Source organism: Sturnira hondurensis, unplaced genomic scaffold (assembly GCF_014824575.4).
Source record: "Sturnira hondurensis isolate 20B ecotype Veracruz unplaced genomic scaffold, ASM1482457v3 Scaffold0000648, whole genome shotgun sequence".
Classification (NCBI taxonomy): Eukaryota; Metazoa; Chordata; class Mammalia; order Chiroptera; family Phyllostomidae; genus Sturnira; species Sturnira hondurensis.
In genome coordinates, this window is record NW_028073279.1 from 7776796 (window position 1) to 7788521 (window position 11726).

At 40.3% G+C, this 11726-nt stretch overlaps 1 protein-coding gene across 20 annotated transcripts in view; it reads right to left on the reverse strand.

The window, feature by feature from the left end:
• Nucleotides 1-11306, reverse strand: part of SGIP1 (SH3GL interacting endocytic adaptor 1) — a 198642-nt gene extending 187336 nt beyond the window's left edge. For 6 of the 20 annotated variants that reach the window (XM_037043050.1, XM_037043042.1, XM_037043084.1 and 3 more), the window contains exon 1: nt 10913-11304. In XM_037043050.1, the coding sequence (XP_036898945.1) occupies nt 10913-10922 (10 nt within the window). In that variant the 5' untranslated portion in view covers nt 10923-11304. Of the gene's footprint in view, nt 1-10912 lie in introns of all 20 variants that reach the window. The other 14 variants (XM_037043013.1, XM_037043005.1, XM_037042996.1 and 11 more) reach the window with 4 other exon arrangements.
• Between the last annotated feature and the right edge of the window lie 420 nt (nt 11307-11726).

Here is an 11726-nt window from a genome sequence, read left to right on the forward strand (position 1 = left end):
GTGTGGCTTTCAGCCAGAGGGATCCTGCACAGCAGAGGGGCACTTTCCTGCAGGGGGAGGGGGGGCGCAATCCTGGCTCTACCTGGCAGCCAGGAACTGTGCTAAAGCTTTCGATGCGCCCAGCAGAGTAAAAATTAATAAGGTTTACCATGGGCCCAAATATGCTTCTAAATGTTTTGCATATATGAATCATTTAATTTTCATGATAACCATATGCTTGACGGCTTGAATTATCCTCCCTACCCCTGCCGAAAGTCTGGGATCCCTTGACAGGGTTTATTCAATCAATGAATATTTATTTATTGAGCACTTACACAGGCCACACATTGAGAATACAAAAATAAATAAGACATGGTCTCTACTCTGGCAGAGTCCTTGGTCCTTGGGGGAGGAATGAATAAATTCAGGATAAACAGAGAATAGCTATGATCTTTTGAGGACTTAACACTTAGTCTCAAGACTATAGCATCAACCTCTATCTAAACTTTCAGGCTGCCAGCTTGCCAGGCCACTCTATGGATTTTGGACTTGCCATCTTGCCATGCCAGTCCCCCACAAGTCATCTCTCTCTCTCTCTCTCTCTCTCTCTTGCTCTCTCTCTCTCTTTCTCTGTTGTGTATCTCTGGAGAACTCTGAGTACTACAAGTACACATTTTGATTATTCCTTCCAACTGTACATGGTTGCACATGAAGAAGAGACTGATTATCACTACCATTTTCAAAAGGAGGACAGGTTCCCTAACTTCCCAAGGTCAAAGGGTTGGGGTTTAACCTAGGTCAGTCTGATTCCACAGCCAGTGCTCCTAAGCCTTCTACTTCATGCCCTTTGGGGAATGAGAATTGAGAGATAATGAGCACTTCATTTTCAACTTGGGGAATGTGGGAAGGCTTTGTTGGCAAGGGACACTTTTGTCTGACCTTGAATGATCGGAACAGACTGTTACCATACAGAGAAGGGAATGAATAGCACATGCAAGGGAACGAGAAGGGCGAAGAGCTCCTGTCTGGCCTGGGTATGGAAGTGTTGCACAGCACACTGAGGCATTCAGACTTTATCTGCAAAGGACTGGGAACAGTCAAAGGCAGACAACAAAGCTGATCTCTTTGATGGCTATGACATGGATAGGCTGGAAGATAGAAGCAGCAAGGTCTGACCAGGAAGGGTAGCAGAGGATGAAAGGGAGAGAACAGAGTCATGAAAATCTATTGATGTGAGGCAGAAAGGAATCCAAATACTAACTCTGGCTTGGTTGTCTGGTAGACACAGTTTTTTGAACTGGGACACAAGAAAGCTAAGAAATACTTGATGGTTAAAGTCAGTAGCTCAGGAGTAGAGTCCTACCTGCTATAAGGCTTACGAACCATTTCTTTCCATTGCTATCATAACAAGTACTGTGAGCAATTTTTCGTGTCATTTTCCAGTGATTCATTAAGGGCATTTGTAACAGCTGGATACACAGGTATACCACCTGTATCCCGGTTTTATTCACTGTGTTTCAAATCTAGGAAACTGCCTGTGGCAGAAAAGGCAAAGTAGTATTATCTCACGTGCCAACTTCAGTCAACTGGCAGAGGTGGCTGAGAATGTGAAATTGAGACAGAAGCAGAGGCCAGTGAGAAAGATAGCTATGATTAGTCATGCATTCCATGGTTGAGAAAGGTGTAGTATAGCACCTAGACCCTGAGAATAGAGTATGATAGAATATGCTAGTAACTAACAGCAGTGTTGTGAAAAGAAGAGGAATATCTGTAAGGCCTACCTGCAGCAGAGATGGAGCAGTAATGTACTTGGAAAGCAAGACAGCAAGCAATAATGTCTAGCCACTGAATGCTAAGAATCCCACATGGAACAACCAAGCTGAGAGAGAGCCATCTGAGAAAACAGCTGGCATTTGTGCCATACTTTTGCAGATGCTGTAATATTTATTACCTCATCCCGTCTTCACAATGACTCTATGAGGAAGGGAGCCAGCACTATGACTACCTTGCAAATGGGGAATCTGAGGCCAAAGCAGTTCTAGAATTCACTTAAGGTCACACAGCCAGCCAGGAGGTACAGCAACTTTAAATCCTGGTCCTTCCCTCCACACAGCACTGACTCATTGACAGCAGACCCATGAGCCATGGAAACACAGGAATGAGCTATAAATGGCCACACTGTGTATGTACTCAGTAGAACAACCCTGGGGGCACATTCATTTGTGCATCTTTGGGCAGCCACCCAACCTGCCTCAGCACCTTTGAATGCAAAAGACACCACAGGTTCCTTTGTCTGTTCCAGTAGTGATTCCAATAGTCTTTGTCTATTCATGTTTTTGGAAACACTACTAAAATAAACTTGACTTATTCTCTTACAGAGAGAACAAATATCCTTGGGTATGTTATTTCACTGGGCTTTGGTTTCCTCAACTGCAAAATGAGGTTGGGCTAGATTGGTTCATCTTCAATGGTAGCCCACACCATCATGTTTGCATGATAACGGCCAAAGCTTTCACAGAATGTCAGTGAACACCAAGCTGTCCCTCTCAGGGAGAAAGAGCTTTTGTTCATAGTGGGAGCCAGGCTTTCTGATAAAATGTTTCGTAAAATGTAAGCTGTGAAAGTTTAGAGTGCAATGGCCTAGTGATATCACATGTCCCTTTTCACGGTATAATTCTAGGAAGCCAGTGATTGCCACCAGAAGGAACCTCCTGGGATAAAACGCTTCTGTGTTACACAGGCTTCTTCAAGCTAATGGCTGAAGGATCATACCCTGCTAATAAAATTAACCTTCTTAGTTCTAAAGAAGGCTTTTGAAATACCAGGTCCAATTTAGATGACCTCTTGTTTGCTTGTCAGCCAGATACCCAGTCCAATATGAGCCGGACTTCCCAGTTCCACCATTATGTAAATAAAGAGCACTTGACTAAGAGTCAAGTTTGGCTAATAAATGCTGCCTCTGCCACTTGTTAAGGTGGTCATCACTTAACTTCATTGTGTCCTAGTTGTCTCCTGTTTGAAATAAGGATGGTAATAGCTATCCTTTCAGCTGCACAGAGGTGATGTGAGAATAAAATATGTACATGAGTGTGTAACAACTTATAATAGACTCAAAATCTCTGAGGATGGAGAACACAGCTGTTCTTTTTTGCTGTCATATTCACAGGGCCTAAAACAGCATCCATGACTAAGGAAAAAACTCTAGATGTACCTGTTGAATGAATGAAGCATTTTGGAAAATTTAAAGTCTATGCAATGTCACACAATATTTTCCACATTATACTGTTTGATAAAGATATGCAACATGAGTCACTCTGGATGCTTCTTTAGAAAAATCCTAAAATACTAGTCCTTATGAAAGTTGTATATGAACCAAAAATAAAAATAATGATCTTTGGTATGTAGTCAAAATATTTGTGAGTTGATGTGTAATTCTAATTCTGAAGTCATTCTTACCATGGGGCTATATCTCTCGTATGGAAATGCCCAAGCCTAGAGTTGCAGCTGAACTCTCAGCTCTGACTTTGGCCTTGGAACCAGAACCTAAAACAGGAGTGTGGTATTAATTCATTTACTTAACTATGTGGGAAGAACAAGTCCAGGAGGCACTATCATAAGACAGAACTAGTATCAGAATGCCAGGCTTCTGAATGCCCTGGACACATAGATAGCATCGGCTCATGCTGACTGATTTCTGCAAAGGAAACTGGCTTTCCTTCCATTGAAAGGGAACATTCCCCCTGTCCTTAGTTCCAGATACACTGGCCTCATTGCAGTTCTGCCCACATCTGAGCCTTTGCACTTGCCCTGTTCCCTGCCTCTTCAGACTCTTGCTCCAGCTAACCACACGGCTCTTCACTCCCTCCTCTCCCTCAAGTCTTTGCTCAAATGTCTTTTCAGCAAAGTCTTCCATCACTGCCCTATTTACAACTGCATCCCCATCCACTCCACTCCTTCCACTCAGTTCTTCTCCAAAGGCTTTACTCCCATATCATGCACTTTGCATATTATTTTATCATCTCTCTCCTGCACCCACAACAAGCTCCATATAGGCAGGAATTTTTATGTTTTGTTCACTAAAGAACCTCTAAGACCTACAACCATGCCTAACACCTAGTATGCATTCAGTAGATCATTTTTGATGAATATATAAACAGTTCTATGCCAGAAGCTGTAGAAGAAAGTTTGTTCCCCAATAAAGCAAAGATGCAAAACTAACTTGTAGCATCCATGCAAAAGGCCAGCAGAGGAAGATTAAACCAGGAAGGTGGTAACATATTTGAATTGTTTCTGTGTCAGGGACAAGTTGTTTTGTGTTGGGAGGAAGAGGAGTTAATCATTCAGATTCAAACCTTGGAGGGAGTAGATGTGAGGAATCCAAGTTATGCAGCAAATACCAAAGGCTCTCAGAGCTAGAAGTTCTAGACACATGGCAGGTCAATTCTCTCATTTTATTTGCAAGGAAAGAGAACCCCAGGAAGGTAAAGTAAACTTCTCAAGGCATACAGTCAGACAGTTGCAGCACCTAAACTCAACTCTAAGTCTGACTTCTGGACCCATGCTCTTTCTACGAAAAACATCCAAACTGCACAAATCCTCCAATTCAGAATTACTTGGTGTGTAAACAATCTCACCTACCATCAAACTGTCACTGCATGCACAACTATATCATACAACACCACACTTATTTATTTATTTAAAAATACTCTCCCAAATCCCAAAGTCAAAAGTTTTAGCTCTATATACCCACCATTTTCATATTTGGTCATGAACAAGGGAAAAGAAAAGAAACACCCTAGAAAAGGAAATGTGGAAAGGAAGAATGAAAATAGTGGAGAAAGGAAAACAGAAGGAAGAAAATAATGTACAGAATATTACAACATTGCCTCTGGATTTTCTGGAAATTTTTTTGAATAGCTATGCTATAAGTTGTCTCTTTTCATTGTGAAATCTTTTCCTTGGAGCTAATCACCAAAATAATTCAAGCTCAAGTACATCTTTTCAAATGGATTCTTTCTTTTCTTTTGCTTCTCAAAATGTAATATCTGTCTCTCACAATTTAGCACTCCATAATACATTATTTTTCCTCATTATTTCAGGTTTAAAGTTCTTGTTTCTCCAGTGGGAGAAATATATATATATATATATATATAAGCATATATTTTTATATCCACCATGCTGCCCAGAATAATTCCTTATAAAATATAGTTTGAAGTCATCAGAGTCATTTATATGTGGTTGTATTCATGTATTCCATATACAAATGTGCTAAGAGTCCACTGTGTGTCAAGAGCTAAGAACACAGAGGTGGCTGTGATAGACCAGATTCCTGCTTGCATGGAGCTTCCCTCTGAATGAGAGGTTCAGGCAGTGCGCCATTAAATAACCACGAAACACAAATTCACCTCTGAGGAAAGAGACCCCTAAGGTGGACTCAGGCCCAGGGTGTGTGCTAGGAAGTTTGGGATGACAAGAATGACAGAGAAGGACTCGTGAGGAGGTGGCAGTTTTGCTGGAACCACAAGAGAATCAGTTACTCTATGAGTTGCCAAAGCATGGTCTAGGCAGAGCCAAAGTCCCAAGGCCAGAGATTATTTGTTCTAATACCTCTGGGACAGGCAGCAGGGCTGTCAGTGTTAGTGAGGCATTAAAGAAGCTGGAAGTGGCACAGAAAGCCCATGTGTGCTGGCTCTTTTATGCTGTGGATTTGGAGAGAAATGAGAAGGTAATGAGAAATTCTGTATACCTCATACAAGGAAGTGTATATCATGTCACTTCTAACATTGTATAAATGCAATTAAATGACATACCTGTTCTGAGATGGAGGCTCACCCTTCTGTAAGTCTAAACCCCCTCTCCCAGTAGCTATCCAATGGTAAGCAACCCATCCCATGCCTGTACTTGGCATATAAACCACTTAGACCCAATACCTGTGCCCCAAACCCCACTTCCTCCTCAAGGGGATCCCACCTTCACCATGCAACCCAGTTTTCTTTTATCTGCGACCTTTTACTCACTCAGTTTTTTCCTCGGGAACTTTTTCAGACATGAACCCAAATCCATTATAATGCCTTAACTTCTCTTCTCCCTTCCAACTTCTTTACAGCAACCTCAGTAAATTCTCTTTACCTTTCTTAATTCCACTTGTGAGACTGCATAATGAAAACAGTCATGACTAAATGGCAGCAGATATGATAAAATTGAATTGAGAAAAGTAAACCACCAGTATGGTAGTCAAATTGAACATAATTGAAAAATCCAGTGTCATGAGTCTGTAAAACGTCTGAAAATATACTGAAAATCCCCTTCAATTTTTTCCCCATCTCCTCAGTGTCCTCTAATTAAACCTTCTTTCCATCAAATAGCAACATCTGAAATTGAAAACACATTTAATACCATCCTCTTGTATTGTGCTCTTCTGGATAATTACTATAGTTACCGTACTGTTCTCTACACATTTCATAGCAAACACTTAGTATTTCAATTAGATAATGGGTTTAATAGTCTTTGGTGGATGAGTGTGAGAATCCAACCATCATATCATTATTCCTCTGGGGAAACTTGTTTCGAGAGAGCTACTCACAAAGTTTCAGGAACATAAAAACTGAGTTGGCGACTTCCTGCAACTTGTTTATTTGAAACACGGATAGGGTATGTGCCAAATTCAACAGAAAAAGAATTATCCAGAGTCTCCTAGCATGGTTTATCTAAGCTAGTCTTTTTTTTAAAAAAGACTGCATGTTCTTTTCAGAGATTTAAAGTTGACCCCTAGAGTTGGATGGAAACAGACATATAAGGAGGTTTTTTCTGACACAGAATCATGAAAAAGGAAAGAAATTACATAAACAATAGAACATATATTAGAATCTTGTAGGCATGTTTAAGATTTTCCAAAATAACTTCACTATTTCTAGGAGGGAAATCAGTAGAAAGTTAGAAGCATTGCTTTTAAAACTTCTTAACTATAAAGTGAACAGTTCCATCTTCAAACTACACTGTTCTGTTGTAATCACATCAAAGAATTTTCCAAATAAATAAGACTCCATTTCTACAGAGAAAAAAAAGAGGCTTTACTCTTATAAGCTTCACTGAACAACAGGTCAGTCAATCTAGAATTGTTCAAAAATTTATAAATAATGATTTTGGAGATGCAAGGCCTTAACAAGGAATTAAAAGGCATGACTCTGTGAGTAATCAATCATATTTAAAAGAGGGAGAGGCAGAATATGCCACCAAAGAAACTAAGTCTCCTGGTTTTCCATTAAGTTAACATGACCACCGGATGCAAAGTAAAAAGAAAAGATTCCTATTTAAAATGTTATGATAGGTCAAAAATATGAGTATTGTTGTTTCTCAAAAATATGAGTAATGAACTTGGGTTCAAATTCTATTCCACCATATTTCTGCCTCAAAGTATTATTTTTTTATTTTTGCAATTTAGAAAAAGTACAGCAAACATATTGCATACAGAATACACTTATGTGCAGGTTATTGTGAACAGTAAATACAACATTTTTTAAAAAATCACTCTGTACATTATAATTAAATCCCGTAAATTCTTAAATATGCTTGTTAATTTAAAAATATGTTATATAAGATGAAATTACTGGCACCGAAAACCTTCCCTTTCTGGTATAATACCTAAGAGCCTGAACATAGAACTGAGAACACAAGCACTTTCGGTGTAGTTCTGCGCAGACAAGGGAGAACTTCCCAGACTGCCTTCGTTCACACAGATGTCCGAAGAAATCCTGACTTCGTTTCACTTACCTTAGAAGGGGTAGCTAAATGCCATTCTCAAATTTTCATAATAACTCATGAAAAACAACAGAATCCTTAATCTGTTTCCCTAATTACATGGACTGTGTTGTACACTTAGATAATACATACATCATTTAGCAAATAATTCCCTTCGTTCACCCTCTTTCCCTTCACGTTTATACTAGACACGGTTCCACATCATGTGGCATTCCTTAGGAAAGACACAACTCCACACCAGCCATTGCTAAAAAATAAATAATGCAGGAATCAACAAACCAATTACCTTAAAAGTACATTTTGAATAAAACTATTGGGAGCCACAAACTACTGGTAACCTGCTTGAGGTCCCTGAAGAATTATTTTATTGCCTTTTATGACATTAGGGTCTGAGGAGGTAGCAATATTCTTCACCTAATACAAGAATTGCCAATAGGTATAGAATAAATGGAATCTATATTCTATTCCATCAAGAAAAGCACACAAAACTAGATTATAAGCCTTTCAGATGAATATTTGTTTACTCTTGTTTTACACAAAGTAGAGAAGTAGCTTTCAACAGATGCCTTGTCCATGCTTTTCCTGAGCAGCAGACTCAAACACTTTATTGGATATACAAATATATACACACAAATGCAAATATAGGTTCTTTCCCTTTCTAGAATGTACATTCATGGATGACTCTGTGCATGTGTGTGTGAGAGAGGGAGAGGGAGAGGGGGAGGGGGAGGGGGAGAGAGAGAGGGAGAGGGGGAGGGGGAGGGGGAGAGAGAGAGAGAGAGGGAGAGAGAGAGATTGAGAGAGAAAGATGGGATGAGATAAGATGAGATGAGATACAGGTGCTCCTTAAGAAGAGACCATTCTCCTTAAGAAGAGACCATTTTAACTCTCCAGATGTCCAGTAAGGCATTCTCAGAGCCCACTAGGGATAAGGTAGGTGGAAATAATAACTGTTATCCCATATTTTCAGAGTAAGAGCAATTAAGAAGTGAAATTCTGGGATGCAATATAAGAAATATGTATGTATATACTGCCCCCAAAACTGGCAACTAAGTTGGAAGGTCATTGATAGGAAAATTGATTTCTGGTTGAGGTTCCTACCTGCCTTTCTAAGATACCTGAACCATTAGGATAATAATTCATGAAAGCATTTAAGTAGGAACTACATGTAGATACAAATTATTAATTTCATTTACATTTTTAAGTCAATAGTAACACCTGTCCTATCTCTTCTGAAGGGATCTTACAAAAGGTAACTGTATCAATGGTATCACCTATAATTCATAATAGTTCTAAGATAACGACCTTCATTAGATAAATTTGGCAAATCCAGAGCAATGGTTTTAATCCAGCTCCAACACAAGTCTTTGTTACAATTCTCATTTCAGTTTAGGCAGCTCAAATAAGCTTATTGCAGGGCTTTGAACTGACATTCTGGGATGGCACAATAGACAATATCAGCAGAAGAATCATTAATGAGCATTGATAAATGTTACTTCCTTCAAAGAAGGCACTTTAACTCCAGTCTACAAGGCAAGAAATAAAATGAAAGATATTTCACTCCCTTGTTTAAGATTACATTGAATCAGAATGTGTGCAGATTTATTTTTAGCAAATACTATATAAAATGAAGCTAGAGAAATATAGTACCTCTATACACAATACTTTTTTTTTTCCTGAAAAGGGCAATCAATCTACTTGAGCTTTTAATTGAAAAGTACATCAGTAATACTCTTTCTGTTTGCCTTGCCTTGTTATCAAAGATTAAATCCATTTTTAATTAATGAAAATAAACTTAATCTTAGAGCATTCCTAATCTCAGTTTTACTTAGGCCTGTATTTAAAGAACTGCTTGAGAGCCCTTTGCAAAAACCAGCCTCCATATCAAAATGATGCCCAATCTCTTTTTTAAGTCTATTTTCTAAAATCTGTGGGCGAGAACTGTAAAAGTCTTCACTCCATCATGTTAACAATGTTTGACATGATGGTAGAGAGGGCAAAAAGAATCAATTTCTGCCAAATATGCACAGGCTTCAGTGCTGCTGTTTTGAAACCATCCTCCTCTTATTCCATTTTGATAAATTTCTAAGGAATGTTTAAAATCTGTAGGACAGACTTTAGTTTAAGAGGTGGCCTCTCTGCCATTTTCATGGCTGATGTGAGACCCATTATGCACTGGATTCTGCACTGTAAAATCCAGGCTGGGGACAAATTTCTGCCTGTCATCTTAGGAAAGGCCAGGAGTTTTGCACCATCCCACAGTGTGAAAACAGAAAATCAAAGCCAGGGTCAGGCTGCCTGTTTCTTTTTAAATCAGCCTGCTGGGGTTTTTTGGTTGGGTTTTTTTTTTTTTTTTTTTTTTTTTGAGGCAATCTCGGCTATCACTATCTTGGGCTTGAAAGGGTAATTTAGTAGAATAAAATACAGTTTAAACATCTGCCCTGGAAAAGTTCCTCCTTACACTTAGTATTGAATGCAAAGGGTAATCAGTAAGTAATCATTTGATGCTTGGCTAAGAAACATTGCACAAGGAACAACAACAACAACAAAAACCTGATAAGAACCTAAATCAGGAGCCAAGAGGCCTGGATACGTTCCTCATACTGCTCATTTTGTTGCAATGACATCCCCATAAAACTATACCTTTTGGACCAAATTTGCTGCATCTGTCACCCCAATAATCAGATGTAAATTGCAGAGATAAACATACCCTAACAAGAATTAAAATTTTTAAAAATACTTCAGGAAAAATTACAGCATGGATAACTCACTCAATGACCTCTCCTGTCTAATGTCAATTTCAGAAAACAAGTTTCCATTGTAAATGTTTAATCAGTGTAGTCCCAGGAACCCAGAGCAGACAACCTTATCTTCTCTTCCAACTTATTTGCTCTGCAAGCTCTTTAGTAGCTGTATCTCAGCTCCCTGCAAGCACTTTATGTTTTTCTCTCTCAAAAGATCTGGGGACTCTAGGTTCTGACTAAACAGCAGCCCTGTAGTTTGATTGCATGAGTCTGAGCCCTGGTCCACTGCAAGCAAACTGCAGCATTTCTGCTTGCAAATACTGGCAACCAGGTTTCCAGAGCGGCCACAAGCACAGGCTGCACACATTCTTCAATGCTGTCCTGCCCAAACCTTGCCTGAAGCCTGTTAACCACAGCAGAGACCATCCTACCTTCCATCATGGTGGCAGAATTGCATTCCTTAATTTCCAAGGAGTCTGAGAAAATACAGGAGGCTATGATTCCAGGTCCAGCTAAATCCTCACAACACTGCTGCCGCTGCTGCCGGGAGATCTGCTCCGTCCGTTGCTGCTGAAGCCAAAGGAGACCAGTGTTAACCCCAAGGATAGGCCATGGATGCAGCTGCTGCTGCTTCACCTACAGGCTCCCAGGAAGATGCTGCGAGAGAAAGGGAGAAGAGCAGCCAGCCGGCGAGCTGCACCGCCTGCGCTGCCTCAGCCAATCCCTTCAGCTCTGGACCGCATCACATGGTAGCCAGCCCGCATCTCCTGACACAATACCCCCGGAGAGCGCACGGAACCTATTTCCCGTCCCCATTCCCTGCCGCCCCCAGCCCCTGCCGCCGGTCACCAAACGCACAGCCCCTTCCCCACCTGGTGACGCACTTCCCCCGCCCCTCCTCTTGGTCTCCTGAAACCTATTGCAGCTGCTGGTACCCGAGATTAATTATCAGGCGCTGCCACCTTAACAGGGATGAAAGGAGCACCTAAGTGGCTTGATGCGGAGGGTTTTGTTTTGTTTTTAAACTTAATTAGGTGCAGTTTGAAGTTTTACTCACACACTTTTAAGCTCTTATTCCCATCTCCTTTTGCCCTTAGGAATGTCAGTGCCTGTGGCCTCCGCACACAGCTGTGAGAGTCCCTTGCTCCCTCTCGTCCTCCCTCCCTTTCATTCAAGAGAAAAAAAATCAACCAGGCTGACGTCACAGCACAAACAATTATCCCCAAAAGGATGATGCAGAAGAAA